Source organism: Furipterus horrens, unplaced genomic scaffold (genome assembly GCF_987537825.1).
Source record: "Furipterus horrens unplaced genomic scaffold, mFurHor1.1.pri manual_scaffold_8, whole genome shotgun sequence".
Taxonomy (NCBI): domain Eukaryota; kingdom Metazoa; phylum Chordata; class Mammalia; order Chiroptera; family Furipteridae; genus Furipterus; species Furipterus horrens.
In genome coordinates this window covers 51,833,606-51,857,786 of record NW_028327178.1, presented here as the reverse complement: position 1 = coordinate 51,857,786, position 24,181 = coordinate 51,833,606, and the positions used below count along the sequence as shown (strand labels likewise).

Here is a 24,181-nt window from a genome sequence, read left to right as displayed (position 1 = left end):
TTCCACTGTTCAAAACACTCTGCAAAATCCTTTGTTGGAATCACCTTCCAAACCTGGATCACATTTAAGGTTCTTAACCATCTTTGAAACATTTGTGCCACACTTTTATTTGCGCTGCACTCATTGCGTCATCCCCAAAAGTCTGAACCAATCAAATAGTTCCCACAGAGGAATGTTGAAGCATAACACAAAATTTGATGCAGATTCACTGCTCTAATTGCTCAGTTTTTTAATACAACAGCTACAGAGTACACATGCTCACTCAATGGTATTGACCACACCCACTGACTAGTACAGTGAAGTTGTCATCGTTTATGTATGCACATGCCAGTCCACAGTACTTGGCTTCCAGGTTACATTGATGTCATGCAAACCATTCTCATTATATTAACAATGACTGGACTTTTCAGACAGACCTTGTATACTCACCTTTGAGACTACTTAATTAAAACCTGTGATCATATCTTTACTATATACAAACTACTTAGAAGTATGGAAATTAAGAATGAGCTACTATCAAAACAGACAAAGGCAGTAGATCTGTGGTAGCCTCCAACAGGCTGCCTCGGCCCAGACTGGTACACGATCCGATGTCACCAGGGGCAGATCCAAAAAGTGCAGATCAATCTAAGAAGAAACAACAAACAATAAGAGTCACAAAAATGGGGAGATGGGGAAACAACCTCCCCCCATCAAAAGGAAAGAAGAGATCCCCAGAAAGAGTGCTAAATGATATAGAGAAAAGCAAATTATCAGACATGGAATTCAAAACATGGATTATAGAGAAGCTCAATGAAATCAGTGAGCTCAAAGAAAACTAAAAAGAACTCCAGGAAAACTACAAGAAACTCCAGGGAAACTTCAAGGAACTTAACTGAGAATTACACGAGCACGATAAAAGACATAGAGCTATCATTAAGAGACATGAGGAAATCAAGAATCCAATTTCTGAGTTGAAGAACACAGTAGAAGGAATTAAAAGCAAGCTAGAGGAAGCAGAAGATCAGATCAGTGAGCTGGAGGACAATGTAGAAAAAAATCCCCAGACAGTGCAACAAAATGAAAAAAGACTGAACAAGAATGAAGAGGTTTTAAGAGAGTTGCAGGACAATTTGAAACATAATAATATCCGTATTATAGGAATATCAGAAGGAGAAGAAGAGGAGCAAGGGATGGAAAACCTGTTTGAAAAACTAATGACAGAAAACTTTACTAACCTGATGAGAGAAAAAATCATGCAAGTCCAGGAAGCACAGAAAGTCCCAATGAAGATGAACCCCAACAGGCCCACTTAAAGACACATGATAATTAGAATGGCAACATTCAAAGACAAAGAGAGAATCCTAAAAGCAGCAAGAGAGAAACAGCTAACAACATACAAGGGAGCTCCAATAAGGCTATCATCAGATTTCTCAGCAGAAACACTACAAGCCAGAAGGGCATGGAAAAACTATTCCAAGCAATGAAAACCAAAGGCCTACAACCAAGAATACACTATCCAGCAAGGCTCTCATTCAAAATGGAAGGTGAAATAAGGAGTTTCCCAGACAAAAGAAGGCTAAAAGAATACATCTCTACCAAACCCGAATTGCAAGAGATGCTAAACAGTCTACTTTAAGAAGGTGAAGAAACAGGAAGAGACAGAGAGGAATACAGGTACAAAGGGGGGAAATGACAATGAATAAGTACCTATCAGTAATAACCTTAAATGTAAATGGATTAAATGCACCAATAAAATGACATAGGGTAGCTGAATGAATTAGAAAGCATGACCCACATATATGCTGTCTACAAGAGACACACATTTGAACAAAAGATATACACAGACAGAAAATAAGGAATGGAAAAAATATTTCAAGCAAATGGACATGAAAAAGGCTGGGGTAGCAATATTCATATCAGACAAAACAGATTTTACAGCAAAGGCCATAAAAAAAGACAAAGAAGGACATTTCATAATACTTAAGGGAGAAATCCATCAAGAAGATATAACCCTAGTAAACATATATGCACCCAACATAGGAGGACCCAAATATATAAGGACAATTTTGAAAGACTTTGGGAAGGATATAGACAACAACACACTCATAGTATGGGACTTTAACACCCCATTGTCAACAATGGACAGTTATTCAAAGCAAAGAAATGCCAAAGATATTGAGGCATTGAACAACAGTCTATATCACATGGACATAGTTGATATATATAGAACTTTTCACCTCAAAGAAGCAAAATGTGCATTCTTTTCAAGTGCACATGGAATATTTTCAAAGATATGTCACATAGTAAGACACAAAACAAGCCTGAACAAATTCAAGAATATTAAAATTATATCAAGCATCTTCATATCATAGTGGCTTGAAACTGGAAATCAAACTCAAGGAAAATACTCAAAGACATTCAAACTCAGGGAGAATGAATAACATGGTATTAAATAATGAATGGTTTAACAATGACATCAAGGAAGAAATCAAAAAAGTTTCTGGAAACAAATGATAATGAACACACAACAACCCAAAACCTGTGGGATACAATGAAATCAGTCCTGAGAGGAAAGTTCATAGCAATACAAGCCTACCTAAAAAAGATAGAAGAATCTCAAATAAAAACTCTAACCCAACAGCTACAAGACTAGAGGAACAACAACAAATCCAAGTGCAAGTAGAAGAAAGAAAATCATCAAGATCAGAGCAGAATTAAATGATATAGAGACTAAACAAACAATTGAAAAGATCAATAAAACCAAGAGATGGTTCTTTGAAAAGATAATCAAAAATGGCAAGCCTTTATCTAGGCTCATCAAGAAAAAAAAAGGGAAAAAACCCAAATAAATAAAATCAAAAATGAAAAAGGAGAAATCACAACTGATACCACAGAAATACAAAGAAATGTTAATAAATCAATACAGACAACAGTATTACCAGAAATTTGACAATCTAGATGAAATGGACACATTTCTAGAAACATAAAATCTTCCAAAACTGAATCGAGAAGAAGCAGAAAGCATGAACAGACCAATAACAACTAGTGAAAATAAAGCAGTAATCAGAAAACTCCCAGCACTCAAAAGCCCTAGACAGGATGGCTTCACAGGTGAATTTTACAAAACATTTAGGGAAGAACTAACTTCTATCCTTCTCAGACTCTTCCAAAAAATCCAAGATGAAGGAAGACTCCCAAACTCTTTCTATGAAGCCAATATTACTGTAATCCCAAAACCAGGTCAAGACACAACAAAGAAAGAGAATTACAGGCCAATATCGTTGATGAACATAGATGCTAAAATCCTCAACAAAATATTGGCAAATGGGATCTAGCAACACATTAAAAAGAGCATACACCATGATCAAGTGGGATTGACCCAAGAATTCAAGGATTGTTTAATTACTTGCAAATCAATAAATGTAATATACCACATAAACAAAATAAAAGACAAAAATCACATAATCATATCAATAGATGCTGAAAAGCACTTGATAAAGTACAACGCGCATTTATGATGAAAACACTCAGTAAAATGGGAATAGAAGGAGCATACCTCAACATAATAAAGGCCATATAGGAGAAACCTGAAGCCAACATCATACTCAAGGGGCAAAAACTGAAAGCATTCCCCCTGAGATCAGGAACAAGACAAGGATTTCCACTCTCCCTACTCCTATTCAACATAGTCTTGGAAGTTGTAGCCATAGCAATCACAAAAGAAAAAAAAAATCCAAATTAAAAGAGAGGAAGTAAAACTGTCATTATTTGCAGATGACATGATAGTGTACATAGAAAACCCTATAGACTTCACAAAAAAACTACTCGACCTAATAAGTGAATTTGGCAAAATAGCAGGGTACAACGTCAATATTCAGAAATGAAAGACATTTCTGTACACCAAAAATAATATATCAGAGACAGAAACTAGAAGAAAAATCCCATTTACTATAGCAACAAGAAAAATAAAGTACCTAGGAATAAACTTAACCAAGGAGGTAAAAGACCTGTACTCAGACAACTACATAACACTGGAGAAAAAAATTAAGGAAGATACAAATAAATGGAAGCATATACCATGTTCATGGATGGGAAGAATCAACATCATCAAAATGGCCATACTACCCAAAGCAATGTAGAGATTTGATGCAATCCTTATTAAAATACCAATGACATATTTCACAGACCTAGAACAAATACTTCAAAATTTTTTATGGAACCAAAAAAAGACCATGAATAGCACAGCAATCTTGAGGAAGAACACAGTAGGAGGAATCACAATACCTGATACCAAACTATACTACAAGGCCATGGTAATCAAACAGTCTGGTACGGGCTAAGAACAGACATATAGATCAATGGAACAGAATAGAGAGCCCAGAAATAAACCCATATTTATATGATCAACTAATATTTGACAAAGGGGGAAGGAACATCAAATGGAGTGCAAAGATACTCTTCAACAAATGGTACTGGGAGAACTGGACAGGGACATGCAAAAAAATGAAACTAGACCACCAACTTACACCATACACCAGAATAAACTCAAGAAGGATCAAAGACTTAAATGTAAGCCATGACACCATAAATGTCTTAGAGTAAAACATAGGCAGAAAAATTTTAGATACCCACATAGCAATATATCCCCTAAAGCAAGGGAAATAAAGGAAAGAAAAAACAAATGGGACTACATCAAACTAAATATTTTCTGCTCAGCTAGAGAAAACATCAGCAAGATGAAAAGGGAACCAACCATATGGGAAAACATATTTGCCAATGACACCTCAGACAAGAGATTGATCTCCAAAATATATAAAGAACTTATACAACTCAACGCCAAGAAGACAGACAACCCAATTAAAAAATGGGCAAAGTACCTGAACAAACACTTCTCCAAAGAGGACATACAGAGGGTCCAAAGGCATATGAAAGAATGCTCAACATCACTAGCCATCAGAGAGATGCAAATAAAAACCACAATGAGATACCACCTCACAACAGTCAGAATGGCCATCAGCAACAAATCAACAAACAACAAATGCTGGCAAGGATGCGAAGAAAAAGGAAAACTAGTGCACTGTTGGTGGGAATGTAGAATGGTGCAGCCATTATGGAAAACAGTATGGAAATTCCTCAAAAAACTAAAAATGGAACTGCATTTTGAACCAGCAATTCCATTACTAGGATTATTCCTGAAGAATCCTGAAACACCGGTTCAAAAGAACCTATGCACCAATATGTTCATAGCAGCACTATTTATAATAGCTAAAGCTGGAAACAACCTAAGTGCCCATCTGTAGATGAGTGGATCAAGAAACCATGGTACATTTACACAATGGAGTACTATGTAGCGAAAGAAGGAACTTCTACCATTTGCAACAACATGGATGGAACTAGAGAGAATTATGCTCAGTGAAATAAGCCAGGCAATGAAAGAAAAATACCATATGATATCACCTAATACAGGAGACTAATGAACAACACAAACGAGTAAAATTGAACGAGAAGGCAAAAGTCTATGATCTCATTATCTGAGTGATTTTCTGTACAGATAGGCCTCACTTAATCCTGTCTGCATCACTGCCTCCTGAGACTAAATGGTTTGGCTGAACTAAGTAACTGGACTACAACAAGGATGCCAGCCTGTTAAACCAAGCGCACCGTTGTCCAGGGACAGCCAACTGACCTGCAGTCTGCAAGATCCTTCCCTATGTGGGAACCAAAGTGTATGAAGATATATCTCCATTACACCCTGACTTTTATTAGGGATTTCTGGACCAAGGGTACGTAGGACAATGACCATGTCCAGCTTGAAGCAGCTAGAGGAGCACAAGACCTTTGCCCATTGTCCTTTATAAGATTATAAAGGGTCTGAGGTCTGAGAGGGGGGAATTGTTATTTTTTATTGTTATAAAAATTAACTAATTTTTAAAAAATAATATAGGAAAGGGTGAAGCTAAGAAACTTATATATATACACGACCCATGGACGTGAACTAAGAGGAGATGGGAATGCTGGAGGAAGTGGGGGTACTGGGAAAATTTTTTAAAAAATGAACTACTATCATACTGATTGAACTTTTCCATGTGTAAACTAGGGTTTCCCAAAGGCTATCCAGTGATGCTTCCATCTGCAAAGTATTTCCTGCTGCCCTTTGGGGCAAAAGGAATCTTTCTTTAGCAGCCTAGCTCCGGAGACAGAGTTTCATGGACTGTTAATATATTTTATGTAAAAAAAGTTCTATAGACAAATAAGTTTAGAGTATACTGGGTCAAAGAGAATTTGGCTCGCCATTCAATAATTGGTCAACTTTTATCCCTCACCCTATCAATGACAAGAACCTCAGGGTAAATTGAGTTAGATCTCTTCTAGCTACAGGACTGACTGAGAGCAGAGCCTCAGATCATCCAAATCAGTTGATCCCATGCCAAGGGAGAGACTGGCTCAGGAATGCAACCTGAGCTATACAAATGTACTGACATCTCTGTGGCACTGTCATCCTCTCTCTTCTATCTCTTCACCCCAATCACTAATCCCAACAGCTGAACAACTGGGTCTCTCTCTTATCAATTGAACATATAATTAAACAGAGTTTTGTAGTATCTGCAGATAAACCAAAAGATAAATGCTCTACATACAGAAGAGTCACCTTTCCTCCTTTCCTAAATGGAACAGTGAGGCATAGATTTAAAATTAGCTGTTGCAATATTCTTGTTGATATATCTTCATACACTATGATTCCTAAAGTGCATCATTGGTTCTTTGTGGAAATGAACCTGCATTCATCTTTTTCCCCTCTTCTAGAACATTTAGTATTTATCCAGCTTCTCCCTGCCTTCCTCTCACATACCTCACTCTTTCACTGTCTTCTATATGGAAAGGTCTGCATTATGTTTTATACTGACTAAATGAGTAAATGCGTGAGAGAATGGTGACCTGAGGAAACCAAAAGACATTTCTTGTAGCAGCTCTTGCTCAGGTCCCCGATCTCAGAATACAAGGCCACCAGTTGAGGCAAATATCCACCCCAGCTGTAAAGCTGTATAGGTTTAAGCAAAACCAAATCTCTAGCTGTTATCTCTCATTTTTAGGTTTTTCACATTCTATGGCTATTTTCCAAAGCATGAGGTCATTCTTAAAGTCCTAACAATAAGGTGCTAACCAATTCTCAAGTAAACCCTGCTTGGTCTTAGTCTGGTGCCTGCTACTAAGCAAATGGGGTGGGGGTGGAGCCAGTGAGGCCAACTGTAGAAGTAGATGTATGCTAGAGAAAAGTCCAGTGGTAGACTGATTTCAGAACAAAGAGTAAAACATTGTTACCCTGTCCTCCAATCAGACTCCTCTCCTATTAAGCTGTTTGTGGATAGAGCATGAAACATCAGCTAGAGGACAAGGACATTGAGAGCATGGGCTGTATTTCTATACCTCTGGGCACTGTCACACACAGTAGGAAACCAAGCAAGTTTGTTGAATGAATAAATATGAAAACTCCTTTACACTTCATGTTATTAGCTCCATATGAGCAGAGGCTAATGCAAGCTTAGTGATTCCTGTATTCCAGAGCCTAAAAGAATACCTATTCTGCCACAACAGAGTAACAAGAACCAGATTTATCTTCTCATCTCAAAAAAATTAAATGCTGGACAACACATAGAAAACAATGGCTTCTAGACATTGGAGTACAGATAATACACGATAATAATCCCTGAGAGGAAAAAAACAAACAAAATGAGCCCTATGGCTGTCTCAGTTTACCACCAAGCGAGAGTTTCCAGGCTCCAAGGCAGGAGGGGAAACTCAAATTGAGCCCTATGGTATCACTTGAGTTAAAGAGATAGTTGAGAATTCAGAGAAGCTAAGGTGGCTGGAGTTCACAGGGCACAGGAGCAGCCCGCCATCCAGATTGGACAATGTCCCAATATATAGGCCATCAGATATAGTACCTCAGAAGAAAGGAAAAAAAGTTCTGAACCAGGGGCTACTCGGGTCCCACCTAACAAAGTTTAAAAGCAATACTCATCAGGTCTCTCAGCATTGTGAGACTCTTGGAAGGGTTGGTATGATGCAGAAAAGAATTGAAAGGTCAAAAGGAGACCTTTAGGAGAAACGATGTATAAGGAAACCAATTTTACCACAGGCAAGAAAAAAAATAGCCTAGACAACTAGATGCCTGCATAGATGATAGCTTTTTAATATTTTTAAAAAATATTTTATTCATTAACTTTTAGAGGGGAAGTGGGGGAGAAAAAGAGGGGAGAAGCATCGATGTGTGACTGGTTGCCTCTCGCGTGCCCCCAATTAGGGATCTGGCCCGAAACCCAGGCATGTGCCCTGACCAGGAATTGAACCAGTGGCCTTTTGGTTTGCAGGCCGGTGCTCAGTCTGCTGAGCCACACCAGCCAGGGTTCTTCTTTGTTTTTTCAGTCTTGTCTTAAAAAAAATATTTAAAAATCCTCACCTGAGGATATTTTTATTGATTTTACAGAGACAGGAAGGGAGGGAAGGTGTGGGGGAGAGAAAGAAACACAGAGGTAGGAGAGAAATGTTGATGAGTTACCTCGTATATGCTCCCTGACCAGGAATCAAACCTGCAACCGAGGTATGTGCTCTGGGGATTGAACCACAACCTTGTGGTGCATGGGATGGCGCTTCAGGTCACGAAGCCGCCCGGCCTGGGCTGATCTAGCATTCTTGACAATGAAATTGTATTACTTGTTGACCCATTCCCCTAAATTAATTTTTGGTGCATTATTTTGTTTTATAACCCTGTCTTAGATCTTAAGATACAGTTTTTTAAAAATTTCATTAACTTATTATTTTTAGAGAGAGGGAAGGGAGGGAGAAAGGGAGAAACTGATGTGCGAGAGAAACATCAACATTTGCTTCTCGTACGCTCCCAACTGGGGACCTGGCCCGCAACCCAGGCTTGTACCCTGCTGGGAGTCAAACCAGTGTCCTTTCAGTTCGCAGGCCGGTGCGCAGTCCATTGAGCCATACCAGTAAAGACTAAGACACAGTTTTTTAAAGTGACTGAACAAACATTTGGCTTTTCCATTTTTGATTCTGATGAAGAAATGTTTCTGGTCTTTCTTAGGGTTAAATTTCTTTTTATTATTTATTTAGTTAGTTTATTTATAATCCTCAAGCCCTGGCTGGTTTGGCTCAGTGGATTGAGCGTCGGCCTGCGAGCTAAGTGTCGCTGGTTCGATCTTCCAGTCAGGGCACATCAGAGAAGGAAAACTCTGACTCCAAAAAACCTCCGCTGCCTTGCGGCATACCTCTTCAGGGGAAAGGCTAAGGGAGTAAACCCCGACAGAAAATCCGGAGCCGGAGTCCCTAAGGCGGTTTGACGTTGTAGTCAACACCGGCAACTCCTGCGGCGCACCTGAAGCCAAGCTGTATTGACTCCGTCTTTCCCTTGGATCCTTCAGCTGCAAAGAGAGGGGGGGTCTGCTGCATGGGCAACCGCAGACCCTCCATATCACCCTGCCCAGGCTCTGTAGCTTCAGTTTCACTGGAGAGGACACTCCAGCGTCATCACAAGACGTCGATTCAACACGGGAGGAGACAGATACCGTGTCACTCCCGAGTTGGACTGCACAGCCATTCTCGGTGGTGCAGATAGACTCTTAAGAAGCTACACCATCGTCTCTCGAGACGGACGGCTGCCAACAACAACAACAACAACAACTCATAAGGATCAAACAGCTTCCAAGCAACTTAACTACATCCCAGAACAAAGCTTAAAATGACCTAACTAAATACGAAAAACCCAGTGCCCTACAAAGTAATACATATCGATGAAATATCTAGCATCTAATAAAAAATTACCAGCCATGAAAATGAGCAGGGAAATACAACCCATGAGAAAAAGAAACACCAATCAATATGTACAGATTTAGGACTTCTAGCCAAGATGGAGGCCTAGACAGACACGCTGTGTCTCCCTCCACAACTAAGAAAGAATACAACTACCTCCAAACTAGAGACGACCAGAAGTTTCAGAAAATTGAGCTGCATGGAAGTCCAACAAACAAAGATATAATGAAATACTCATCCAGACAGGTAGGAGGGGTGGAGCCAGGGCAGAGAGGAGCGGTGTGGTAGCAGCAGGAGCAGTGGCAGTGGTAGGCTGGCAGAAAGTGCAGCCATACATTTTTAAAAGGTGGGAGGGGCACCTAGGGAGTGCTCCCAGCACCAGACCAGACACTGCAGCTCATGGTCCCAGCACCAGGGAAAATCAAGCCTCATTGCTTTTGACTGTGCAAACCAGTGAGGGTCAGGCTGGAGGAAGAAACTGGCAGTCTCTCAGCAGAGTCCGCTTGTTTAAAGAGCCTCATGGTCCTAGAACATCCACAGACTCACCCACCCTGGAATCAACAGCCAGGGCAACAGCTAGAAAGGAGCCAGTCCCATACGAAGTGGGAGAAGTGACTGGAAAAGGGGCAAGTGCTGAGCAAGTGGCATTGTTCTCTCTCCAACCCTTCCCCTACACACAGCTCCACAACGTGGTGAAATGGGTCACCCTGTATTGATGAATACCTAAGTCTCCTCCCCTTATGATGTAACAGGAGCTACAGCTCTACCTAAGACACAGAGGCAAATAAACACAGGAGCCTGTCAAGATGAGGAGACAGAGAAGTATGGCCCAAAAGGGGGAATGGATCAAGGTTCCAATGGGAGAACTAAGCAACGAGGAGATAGCCAACCTAACTGACACAGAGTTCAAAACACTGGTGATAAAGATGCTCACAGGCTTGACAGATATGCTTAGGTACGGCAAACACATAAGGGAAGAAGTGAAGGCTATGCTAAATGAAACAAAGGAAAATCCACACAAAACCAATGGCAAAGGGAAGAAAACCAGGATTCAAATCAATGATTTGGAACATAAGAAAGAAGAAAACAGTTAACCAGTACAGAATGAGGAACACAAATTAAAAAACTGAAGAGAGGCTTAGGAACCTCTGGGATAACTTTAAACGTGCCAACATCTAAATCATAGGGGTGCCAGAAGGATAAGAGGAAGAGCAAGAAGTTGAAAACTTATGTGAGAAAATAATGAAGGAAAACTGCCCAAATTTGGCAAAGGAAATAGACATAAAAGTCCAGAAAGCACACAGAGTCCCAAACAAGTTAGACCCAAAGAGGACCACACCAAGACACATAATTAAAATGCCAAAGGTTCAAGATAAAAAGAGAATCTTAAAAGTAGCAAGAGAAAAGCAGGGAGTTACTTACAAAGAAGTTCCTGTAAGATTATCAGCTGATTTCTCAAAAGAAACTTTGCAGGCAAGAAGGCAGTGGTAAGAAGTGGTCAAGGTGATGAAAAGCAAGGACCTACAACCAAGATTACTCTATCAAGCAAAGCTATCATTTAGAATGAAAGGGCAGATAAAGTGCTTCCCAGACAAAGTAAAGCTAAAAGAACTCATCATCACCAAGCTATTATTATATGAAATGTCAAAGGGACTTAACTAAGAAAAAGAAGATCAAAATTATGAACATTAAAATAAAATAAAGTCACAATTATCAACAACTGAATCTGAAAAATAAAAACAAAATCCAACTAAGCAAACCAAAATAGGAACAGAATCATAGGTATGAGGATCATTGGAGGGTTACCAGCTGGGAGGGGGAAGGGGGAAAAATGGGAAAATGGTGCAAGGATCAAGAAGTAACTGGTTGGTAGAAAATAGACAGGAGGAAGTTAAGAATAATATAGGAAAGGGTGAAGCCAAAAAACTTATATGCACAACACATGGACATGAACTAAGAGGGGTGGGATTGCTGGAGGGAAGGGGAGTACTGGGCAGAGGGGAGCAAAGGGGAAAAAATTGAGACTACTGTAACAACATAATCAATAAAATATACTTAAAAAATATGCACAGATTTAGATATGACCCAAAGGATAGATTTGTAGACAAGAACATTAAAACAGTTGTTGTAACTATATTCAATGTTTAAGAATGTAAAGAAAGGCATAACTGTGTTAAGTAGAGACATAGAAGATACAATAAAGACTCAAATACAACTCTTAGATATGCAAAGTAGAATATCTGAAATGAAAATACATTGGGTAAAATTAACAACAGAACTGCATAAAAATTGAACCTTAATAATATAATCTAACATGAAACATTGAATGAGAAAAAGACTAAAAAATTTCACTGAGTTGTGAAACTTACAGGCTTAATATGTACGTAACTGAAATCTCCAATGGCAGAAGGCAGAAAAAAACCTTGAAGAAATAATAGCAACATTTTTTTCCGGATTTGATGAAAATTCTAAATCCACGAAGTCAAGAACTTCAACTCCAAATACAACAAATATAAGGAAAATCATGCCAAGGTATATCATAATCAAATTGCTTAAAACCAGTGGTAAAGAGAAAAATCTTTATTTTTTAATAAGGGAAACCTTATTTAGAAGTTACACAAGGTGCAGAAATGCCATTGGAGTTTAGGAGAAAAAGGGAGAAAGATACACACCTCGAGGGATGAAATAAGGAGGAGAGGCTTGGGTGTGCTCAGAGAGAGCGCATGCCCTGGGGGAAGAAAGGGGTGGGGAAAGGCATGGCATATTCCATAGAGATAGCCTCCAAGAGAAAAATCTTAAAAACAGTCTAAGAAAATTGACATATTACATACAAAGAAAAAAAGATTAAAATAACAGCAGTTTTCTCCTCAGAAACAAGGCAGGGTAGAGTACAGCGGTTCTACATCTTTAAAGTACTAAATGAAAAAAAAAAAAAAACTGTCAACCTGAAATTCTATACCCAGAAAAAAATAACTTTCAAAACCAAAGACAAAAATAGACTTTTTCAGGGATATATAGAATTTAGATAGACTCATCCCCAGCAGATCTACACCACAAGAAATGTTAAAGGAAATCCCTCAAGCAGAAGAAAAGTGACACCAGATGGAAATCTAGATATACACAAAAAAATGAAGAGCACCCAAAACTGAGAGATAATCATGAGAACATTTTGTAAAAAATTTCCAACTGAAGCTGACATTTTTCTCTCCTTGTCTCATATCCCAAAAAGAGAAGACTGCAGAAAGAACTTAAGAAATTTTATGAAAATAGTAATCTACTAATATTTTTGAATATCAAAAAAAATGTTCATTGAGCCATTGCTGATAGCTTATTGGAAATACTATTAAATGTTCTTGGAGGTAGGTAGGGATGGGCAACAGAGAGTACAATATCAGAGCAAATATTTATTTACCACTTCACTGACTGTTGCAATATTTTCCCTCCATTTGCAAGAACTACCATGTACTTCAAGAGTCAGTAGAAAGCCTGGCCTCCCTTCTGAAGATTGCTCATTCACCAGCGCCTCATCTCCCGAGTACAGGAGATAAGATGAACTTCTATACTCTAACTTTCAAAGATTGTGGCTTCCTAAGGACTTACAGGGTACTGGACCAATACACGAAAGGAAGCCTTTTACTGAATAAGTGCAAGATCAACAGAATGTTTATAATGTCCATAGAAATGGTTTTGTTACCAAACAAAAGAGGGGTTCAGCTGCCTGAGGCTGCCCCAGCCCCTAGGCTGGTGAGAGCTCTAGCCTGCATCTCTGTGCAGATACCCAAGGAAAAGAAGGGCGAGTGAGGGGGTTGGCAAGAAACTATGTGTTTCTTCCTAGCCTCTGTTTAAATCTCCCAGTTCAAAAGTTTGTGCTCTGGAAGGGTTCAGCTTCCACAGCCAATCCCATCCTTTTACCAGGCTTGACTGGCAACTCAGCACCTCCCCATGGCACCATGTACTGGAAGGGAGTAGAAGGGCTTTTCCCTCCGTCAATCACCCTGGCCAGCCTGTGTAGACTCCACACAGGGACCCAGTGTTGTCACTACTCAACTCAGAGAAATCTGTTACATGCTGAGTTAGCACCATGGCTTCACCCCTGGGCCTCCAGTGTTTCCTGTGACCCCCTCCCTCAATCAGCCAGCAATCTGGCCAGATCTCCCTGTATCAGTTTCACACCCTGTGCTAGACTTACAACTGAGGACAGGTTCAGAGAAGTTCCTGATGACTGCATTTAAATTAACTCATGCATAATATATTCATATGCTATGCCCCAAATTTTACTCAAGGCCAAAAAAACCTGATCTGGCTTGAATATAATGAGCCATCAGTAATACCCTGTGTCTTTAGCAGTATTCCGGATAACCACGACCCTCCAAGTAGTGCCTCTCTTGGGCTGTGCCACACAGCATCAAGACAGCCAAACAATTTCAGGACAAATTAGTTCAAAAGTTATCTAGGAGTATCAAAACAATGACAGAAATTCTTCTGGCATTACTTTACTTGTAACTAGTGAATATGCTCTGTGGATCTTATGTTTTACCTTTGCAATATAAAGAGTGCCCAGTCAAGACAACAGTGAGTTCAGTCAATCAAACACTTGTCAATTTTGTACAACTAAAAATAATAACTTCCTGAATTTTTCACATTTAAGATCTCTATAGTAAATAGATACTGCTAACAGGAGTGTCTAAAGTGTTCTAAAGAATGATCTTCAGTCCCACCAGAGTGAATTCTGTCCTGTGGTGATCCCACTCACATTTCCAGGAGCAGGTTAGTTGGAGAAGTTGTAGGCTTTGAGTGTGTCTGGAGCAGGAAAAGGACCTCAACAGGATGGAAAGGGGCTGGCTGAGCTAACCTTCCTTGAGCCAAAATATACAGGCTCTTTGTGGTCATTATTTTAATTAGATAATTTAATCAGTCTTGACATGCTTTCTATACACAGATAAGAGCACACCCAAACTGCCACAGGGTGGGTGATCTTGAAAAGGTCTGATATTTCCACTCACTCCAGGATGTATTAACTATTTTTCCCTTCATGCAGTACCACTGAATTTTTTCCAGAGGACTAGAGAAGAAGAGAATACTTGGAACCAATTTTTTTAAAGGAAGTTATTCATTTTGTCTAACCTTAATAAAACACAGTGGACTTCCGGCGCCGGACTCCCCGCCCCAGGCTTCGTTCCCTCTTCGATCGGAGCTCGCCTGCAGGGAAGCGGCACGGTGGCGCAGGCCCGGGTGTAGTCTCCTGTCTAGACTGAGTGAAGGAGAACAATGCCGAAGGACTCTGACCCACTAGTGCCTTTACATTGGATTGGCTTTGGCTATGCAGCACTGGTTGCTTCTGGTGGGATCATTGGCTATGCAAAAGCAGGTAGCGTCCCATCGCTGGCTGCTGGGCTCCTCTTTGGTGGCTTAGCAGGCCTGGGTGCTTATCAGCTCTCTCAGGATCCAAGGAACATTTGGGTTTTCCTAGCTACATCTGGAACCTTGGCTGGCATTATGGGCATGAGATTCTACCACTCTGGAAAGTTTATGCCTGCAGGCTTAATTGCTGGTGCCAGTTTGCTGATGGTTGCCAAACTTGGAATTAGTGTGTTCAATAGACCCCATCAGTCATAGTCATGTTCCAGCTTGGACTCTTGAAGAATTTTAAAACTTCCACTACTTTTAGTATATTAAGAGAAATAAGTGCAGCATTTTCACATATGCTGACATTTTACTTAAAAAACAAACTGAACTTCCCAGAGAAAAATATCCGTCATTATTACTACAACCCTAAAGAGATGGGTAGCGTATAACATAAGAGTTTATTGTTATAATACCCTCATATAATTTGATTCTTATATGTTGATGTTATTTCTTCTTTATGTATTTTTACAGAAAGTCTCAAAGGGTGAAATGTTAGGTGTCAACATTGGGGGCCATGAAACCCCTCACACCCTACATAGGAACATTATAAAAAAAAAAAAAAATCTTATGAGATTTGGGATATCTATTCTTTTGCCCATATTAGAGCACAGACCTACTTTGAAAGTATGTTAAAGGAAATATCAATGGAAATAAAGTTTACTATAAATAATAAAAAAAATAATAATAATAAAACACAGTGACTGCAGAGGACTCCTCTTCCCTCAACTGAGACCCACCTTCTTTGAACTTTCTGGAGGAAGGGGAGGGAGAGAAGGAAAAGGAAAGAGAGAAAGGAAGGAGGAGGGCAGAGGGGAAATATGAAGCAAATTTAGGGTGCTTTGGATGCTTTAGTTTTTAGAAAAGCATAATAAACAGGAAAAAAACAATACATATTTTAACAAGTTTCTTCTCTCATTTCAGAAGCAACATAATACTGTTGTAGAAAAGGGATCAAAGAAATACAGTCCCAAGTCCAAATTATTTTTCAGGAAAACTTACTGTTTCTACTTATCTAAAACTGTTTTTACTGAAGGATGGTCTCCATATTGGGCTTCCCTTCATTGTTGTTAAGGGACATCTTCCTAGGCCTGGACCCTTCCCTTCTAGGCCACTCCCCACTGCTCTTCAAAAGGAGACATGTACATTACCACATCAACACTTTCTATTGGTCTGGAAGGCTTCGTTATTCTTTAACCAAGCCCAAGCGACCAAAGCCCTGAACTTCCGTTTGTGTTCTTGCTACTGTAAACTCTGAAGTGCCTCTTACTCAATAAAGTCACCCCACAGATCTGTGCTGATAATCCCCTCCAAATTCTTTTCCCTTAGAACAGCTACCACAAGGAGTCTGTGGAACAGTCTGTTCTCTTTAAAAATGTCAGATACAATAGTTTTTACATATTCTGGATAGTAATCATTTGTGACTTCAGTATATTATCATCATTTTCTTCCAGTTTGTGACTTGATTTTCACTTTGTTTTTAGTGGTTTTTGATTAACCAAATTTCTAATTTTAATAGGAGTCAAGTTTATCATATTTTTATTTATTGCTTGTGCTTTTTTGTGTCTTAATGAAAAAAAAAACCACTCTCCCCACAGAAAGGACATAATAATATGTTGTTATAAAATTTTCTAATGTCTTAATATATGTAAATTTCATATTTAAAATTTTATTACAATTGTAATTAGTTTTTGTTATGGTATGAGGTAATGGGTAATCATTTGTCTCGGCTGTTTTTATTGCATTGTTCACCCTTTTATCACTCTTGTACAATGAAATTTATGTCATTTATCAAGTTTTTATACTGGATATCTGTCTGTAAACAGAGGAGCTTATATACACACCAAAGAAATAGGTGTGAAAGAGGAAGAAGCAAGTCTGCCTGTCTCCCTCTCCTATGTTCAGAACAGAGATCTGGCCTCAGACCACCCCAGCTGTGAGCATAGTAACAATGCAACCTCAAACACAGTGACAGCACCACTCCTTGGACAGAGTCTGATGCAGTTTGCAATAAAGAATAAAAACTTGGTGCTAAGTCTGATGTAGGAAGTGGTGAGATGGCAGGCCATACGATCACAATTGTTGGTTCCACATTTATTCACACTTTTCAACTAAGAAAATTTCATGAAATCCTTCTTCCTTCTCATTTTTCTCTCAAAAGGGAACCCGTACAGAATTATAGCAAACAGGATCCTGTTTCTCTGTTAAGTTCTAGTATTTGATTTGGAGATATAAATTCAATGTATTAACATCTTCACCATGTTCTAGTCTATTCTTAAAAATCATACTGAGTGACTTTGAGTTGCCATCAACCCACTTGGAAAGGAGGAGACCGGGACAATGTGACTTCTGCCCTGGCAGGAGGCTTTGGCAAAGAGACAGTGAGGCTCCTAGCTGAAAATTTTAGAAATTTTATTTCTACTGAGCCCTGATGCTTTCCCAAGAAGTTGAAATATCCAAAGGGAAACCTCTGGGGACAAGGCTGTGGGAGGTGAAGACAGCGGGGAAGGGAGGCACTGTATCACTTCAAAGCCAGCTTTCCAACCCTGTGATGAAGGAAGTTCCATTCTTTCTCACATGTCTCTGCCTGGCTAAATATAAATCCATCTTGGTTTATATTATGCTGCCCCTAATTGAATCACATTCTTCATTTGTTTAATTCAGAAACAATAAGCCATCCTGAGCACTCACTGGGAAGCATGCCATGGCTGTGGTGGCCGGGTTCCCAGGCACATCCAGCTTGGGCCTGCCACTAACATCACTCCAGGAGCACTGGGGGAACTGGGTGTGTGTGTTGGGGGGGTGGGTGCACCCAACTGCAGAGATAGGAAGATGGACCAAATTTAAGAAACCCATTAACATAATTTGCAACATCAAGGAGTCTAAGAGAAAACCTAATAATAACCACTAGATGTCCAAGAGGCTTTAAGAGCATTACCCTTCATTCTTGACTTGTACCAAAAAGCCCTCAGTGAAATCAAAGCAGACAGTACTTTTATGAGGTGACAAAAGATCTACCTCAAAGCAAAAGCCAACCTCCAGTGGTAGGACTCCTTCATGAAAGGACAGGAATGAGACAAGTGTGTCACCAGCACCCTGTTGTCTAGAATTATGCTGGAAATATATAAAAAGGGAAAGAAGGGAGATTTTTTTAATGATCATCATTTGTAGATGATATGATTATATACCAGAAAACCCAAGAGAATCAATTAAAAACTAATAAAATTAGAATTTAGTAAAAACCTGGTCATAAGTCAGTATCCAAAAAGCCACTAATTCAAGGCGGCCTTGGGGTATGGTTCAGCATAAGGACTTTTATTTCATTGATTTGGCAACTGCTAAGCACTTACTGTGTGCTGGTAGGGGTCTAGGTGCTCAAGACTCAGCAGAGGACAGAGCAGAGTCCCTCTTGTGTCAAGCAGCTCACTTTATTGGGGGGAAGGATGGAAAACAAAGGAATCAACAGATAAGTAATATCCATGTGGTAAGATGTCTGTGGTGAAAAATAAGGCCAAGTGAGGCACCAAGAATAGGGGGAAGGGCTGCTCTTTTAGAAAAATAAATAAAGTATTCTCTGCAGAAGTGACCTTGGATGAAGTCCTAGAAGAAGGACTTGCAACAAGATACTAGAGAAGGAGAATGTCCCACAGAGAGGACATCAGGGGTCCCTTTAATGGGTCTGAATAAAAGTGTATGGGGTAAGGGAAATGTCAACAGAAGATGAGTCCAGAGGTCACTTGGGGGAAAATCCTACAGGTCCCAGGAGGTCATGACAAGGACTGTGGCTTCTATTGTTTAGAGTGTTTTCAATAGAGAAGAAGCGTGATCTGACCTTTTGTTAAAAGAGAGTAAGACATAGGCCCTGGCTGGTATGGCTCAGTTGGTTGGAGCATTGTCCCATAACTAAAGGGTTGCAGGTTCAATTCCCAGTCAAGGCACATACCTACATTGCAAGTTTAAGCCCTGATACAGGTGGGTACAATCCCTGCTCTGGGCACGTACAGGAGGTTACCAACCATGCTTCTCTATCTCATAAATGTTTCTTTCTCTCCCTTCCTCTGTCCCTCCCTTTCTATCTCTAAAAGCAATGAAAAAATATGTCCTCGGGTGAGAGAGAGTAGGACATAATGAGGTACCACTTCACACCCATTAGGATGGCTACTACCAAAAAACAAAACAAAAAAAATAAAAAAAAGAACATAAGTGTCAGCAAGGATGTAAAGAAATTGGAATCTTTGGGACTGTTGGTAGGAATGTAAAATGGTGCAGCCACTATGGAAAATAGTATGGAGTCCCACAAAAAAGTTAAAAATAAAATTACCATTTGATTTAGCAATTTCACTTCTGGTTATATACCTAAAAGAATTGAAAACAGAAACTGGAGGAGATATTTGTACACCCATGTTCATAGCAGCATTATTCGTAATTAGCCAAAGGTTATAAGAAAGCCTTGACAGATAAATGAATAAAAAGATGTGGTATATATACATGCACACAATGGATTATTCAGTCTTAAAAAGGAAGGAAATTCTGACACATGCTACAACATGGATGAACCTTTAGGACACTATGTTAAGTGAAATAAGCCATTCGAGTGTGATTCCACTTACAGGAGATACCTAGAGTGGTCAAATTTATGGAGACAGAAAGAAAAATGTTGGTTGGCAGGGACTGGGGAGATTAGGGATTCAGTGTTTAAGACATACAGAGTTTCAATTTTGCAAGATGAAAAGAGTTCTAGCGATGGATGGTAAAGATGATTGCACAATAATGTGAATGTAATTACTATCACAGAATTGAACACTTAAAATGGTTAAGAAGGTAAATTTTATGTTCTGTGTATTTTATCACAATTAAAAGAAGGAATGGAAAGGAAGCAGATTTGGGTTAAATATTCTTCATTAAAATGCTGTTTTATATATTATCTGGCTCAAGTGGGCTCAGCTGACAACCCCATTCATTAAGTGTCTACAGCGGGCAAACCAGGTAAGCAGCCCCCTGCAAAAGACAGAGATAAGACACAATTCCTTATAGAAATGTCACACCCTGCAGAGGCCAATACTGAAGGGTAAATTGTGCACAACAGCTCTATCCTGAAGCCAGGCACAGCTCACTGTCTTATTCAGAGTAAACACCAGTCTGACAACCAAAATGTCTGAACGTCAATTTAAATCTTTACAGCAATCTGGGAAAATGGCAAAGGGAGGTCTCATTCCTAACTCACAGCAGGACTTTTCATGATTCTCTGGTCTGTCTCCCTGTGTCCTTCCCTCACACATGGGGTGGCAGCCTCCTTCAGCCATTCTCTCCCTTCAGATGCCAAAGAAAACTCTCTCCCACCAGCCTGTTCTGGCTGTGCCTCCCTCCTTCCTCTCTGGCTGATCTGAATCTCACATACACTTGGCCCCCTCTACCACTGACAGAGCCATGCCAGTCTGGGCCATTTCAATTTCCCTCAATCCAGCAAAGCAGAACAGAGCCAGCAAAGAGAGACTTCTTCCCACATAGAGATCAAGAGGCGTTAAATACTCAGACATCCTCCCCTGTATAAAGTGCTATTGGTTGCATTGTTTCAATTTCCTCAAGGTGGTCAGAGTTTGGGAGGCTGCAAGCAAAATGTTTCAGAGATCACACAGGCCAAACTATGTGAAGTTTACTGATCACCATTCCCCAGGAGGGTCAAGAAATAGCCCCCAGGGCCACTTCATTTATATTAAGACATCATGAACCCTCAAAGCCACCCCACAAGTCTCTGTCCCTGAGCACGGCACTGGACAGAGCCCCCTTGATGTCACCTGTCCCCAAGTTCCTCAACTTGACCTTTGACTCCAGAGAGCCCACTTTCTTCCCAAAACCCCCTCGTAATGAGACAAGTTCTTCGCAAACTGGATTTTACCATCACACTATAGAAATGGCCTGTTCTTCAAGAACCATGTATCCCTCTGATAAACTGTGAAACAAAATCATATAACAGAAAGTTTTCTTATTAAAATCCCATTAGTACCAGTGAAGGGCCCCATGTTTATACTATTCTGCTTTCCAAAGAGATACATATGAGTTCTAAGTTTGGAAAATTTGTGGACTAATGAGCCAGGCTGCCCTTTGTCATCAGGGTTTCCACTCTCTGGGCTAAAAGTGGAAGCTCAGGTGAGGCCAGAACCCTTCTAGGCACCTCCTGTTAGGTCACTGCTGGTTCACATCATCGCAACATCTTCCAACTCAAGGCCAAGCCCAGAGTTTCTGTGGTTCTGGGTTTTCCATTTGATGTGGTTTTTGAAAATACAACTAATCCTTAAAGAGCATCTCTTGTTTCTAACCACAGCTCAAGGCTATTTTCCAGGAGAAGGGTAAACCCTGCTCTGAACTTCCTCCTCCCACTTTCATCTTAATGACCAGTTAACTTAGTTTACCACCAAACAGAGCATTGGTGACAGAGCAGAAGAGGCAGAAGGTACTCAGAGGAAAAAACTGTCCCTGTCACCGTCTTTTTCTTCTAAGGTCAAGTCAGACCCCACCTTCTGCAGTGGTGCTGGAGCCACAAGCAGTGTGCCTCTCAGGCAGGATTCAAGCCTCACTGTACCAGCTACAGATGTTTTTTCCCATTCAAACTCTGGGCTTCTATGTTCTATTAAAGGGGGAATAGCAACCTACAATAAAAGGAGGAAATAAAAAGCAATATTGGCTGATGGCCAAGCAACAGCTGAAAGTTATCATTTTGAATTGTCACATTTCTCTGTCTTTATATATTTATTCTTTAAAAAAAAAAAAAAAAAAAAAAACATTTTCCCTGTAAAGTGAACAGTAAACAGTATGGATACTGTTTCTCACAGCAAATGTGATGATTAAACAGACAGCAATTCTCAATTTAAAGTTTGCTTTTTCACATAGTCACAGGAAGCTACTTTTCCAAATGTTGTATTTATGAACAATGTAGTTTAAAAACACTAAGCACTGTCCAAACTTCTTACTAGCCTAGTCAAAGCCACAGCTAACCTCACTGCTCAGTGAATCCTCTTCATCAAATTGCAGTCATATTAGAGTGAGCCTGCAAGATAGCAGAAGGTGTGGTGCTTGAATGCCAATCAGAACAGGAGTCTCCAGCCAAAATACCTACCAATGCCATATTTCAAATTGAGTGTTCTGTGAGCATACACCTGCCAAGTATTAAGCAATACCGGATGTTGCATTAGGTTAGGCCCTTAATATTAGCTCATTTTATCTTTATGTACTTCTCTAATATAGATCCTTCAGTTTTTCATATAATCTCTGAATTTTGTAGATGCTTTTATGACTGTTTAAGGTGTCAGGCATTCCACCTAGATACCTGGATTGTGTTATGCCTGAGATCTGGGCATCTTTGTTCCCATAGTGAGGAGGCGCTGATGATGCAGACCCATTGAGACCTAAATTGCTGGGGGAACCAAGGGAAAATTCATCCTAAGAGATGAATGAGCTGAGGTAAACACCTATAGCTAACAAGGAACGGTCATACAGACATGCATGGTCAGGAGACAATATGCTGCCAAGTGCCTGCCCAACACACTGTTATCCACTAAAGCCCTGTTGACATACATCTAGGGGAGGCCCGGAGGGACCAACAACTGAAGAACTGTTCTAAGATGTCATGGACCACAAACACTGAGAGTAGTAGGGCCAGTGGAATTGGCTGTGGTGATGGCAGGAGAAGTCCTGCATGACCTGAATGTGAATGGTTTGCTGATAGTCACTGGTTGGCCTTGAAGAAACATCAGCACGTCCATGGCCCTTAGCATCAGGCACTGTCAGACAATGATGGTGCGTCCCAGATGTTACCACCTGCCCAGGAAGCACTTCAGAATAAAACTAAAGAGAAGAGGTTCAGAATTCATGCAAAAGCTTTGGGGGAAAGGAGCTGTGCCATCTATGTGGCTTGCCCAAATATTCTGTGGAATGCGTCCCTTCTTCCCCAGGTTCCATTGAGACAAGGCTGCTGGACACTGGAATGCTGCAAATCTAATAGACACAGGTCTCCAGAGGGTCTGGCCTCACACACCTCATGGAGGCCTCTTGTTTTAGCTTTTGCTTCATTCATTCCAACCACTCCTCTTATAGACCTTTGGATAAGTTCTTCAAGAAATTTATTTTTCCTATTTTACATTTTATATTCAATCCCAACAAAACTCAGGCTGAGTTCTCCAGGCTATCTGTAAAGTTGGATGCTCCTAACACCAGGTTTCTCCAGGCTCTGCAGCAATGTTTTATGTTTTAGGCTTAGTCATCTAGGTATGCTTTTTATATAACCAAAACCTCTCACACATCACCTTGGATAATACCTTCCAAAAGTCTTTTCAAAATATAGCTTTGTTTTTCATCTGATTATAAATATAACACATGACTTTAAACAAGACAGAAAAGAAGAGAAAAAAAAAGCAAAGTTATATTAACAAATTTTGCAATGCCAAACCAGTATTTCCAGTCTCTGCCCTGTCCACAGTCAAAGGGAAGTTAAGCAGGTTTGGTTTGGTCCCAGTTCTGTTATAAGTCTCTGGAGCAGACATACATGGGCAGCCCCATGGGACACAGACCAGGTGGCATAGTCAGTTATGCCATCTCTGCCACCAGCTGTCAAGCTGCCAGCACCAACTTTGACTTGGAGAATTGAGACCTGTACCTGCAAAACTTCTCTGGACACGTTATCATAACAACTGTCATAAAATGAGAGTTCTTAGCATTGCCATCACATAATCATCATCGTTCCTATGCCAATAATTATTGACATGTTATTCCAGTATCCATACTTCTCTTTTGATTCTCACATTTCAGATCTGAAGCCAATGCCCATCTTCATTGTCAGGCTACCTCTAAAGAGTGCCTGACTCATGAAGTAGGTAACACTGGTTTGCTCTTTGGCCACCTATGATACTAGGGGTGCTGTCTCCCCATTCACATCTGTTGTTTTGACTCAGGAAACAAAGCCAACAAATGAGGCCACATATTG

The 24,181-nt window shown here is 40.1% G+C and overlaps 1 protein-coding gene across 1 annotated transcript; it reads left to right on the top strand.

The window, feature by feature from the left end:
• The first annotated feature begins 14,949 nt into the window (after window positions 1–14,949).
• Window positions 14,950–15,525, top strand: LOC150002901 (transmembrane protein 14C). The gene has a single exon (XM_090285152.1). The coding sequence runs from the start codon at window positions 15,070–15,072 to the stop codon at window positions 15,415–15,417; it is 348 nt and encodes a 115-aa protein (XP_090141278.1). The 5' UTR covers window positions 14,950–15,069; the 3' UTR covers window positions 15,418–15,525.
• Window positions 15,526–24,181: the final 8,656 nt, after the last annotated feature.

What these genes read in the sequence shown, in the direction of transcription:
- LOC150002901 (XM_090285152.1), top strand. Translation starts at nt 15,070, where the DNA reads ATGCCGAAGGACTCTGACCCACTAGTGCCTTTACATTGGATTGGCTTT.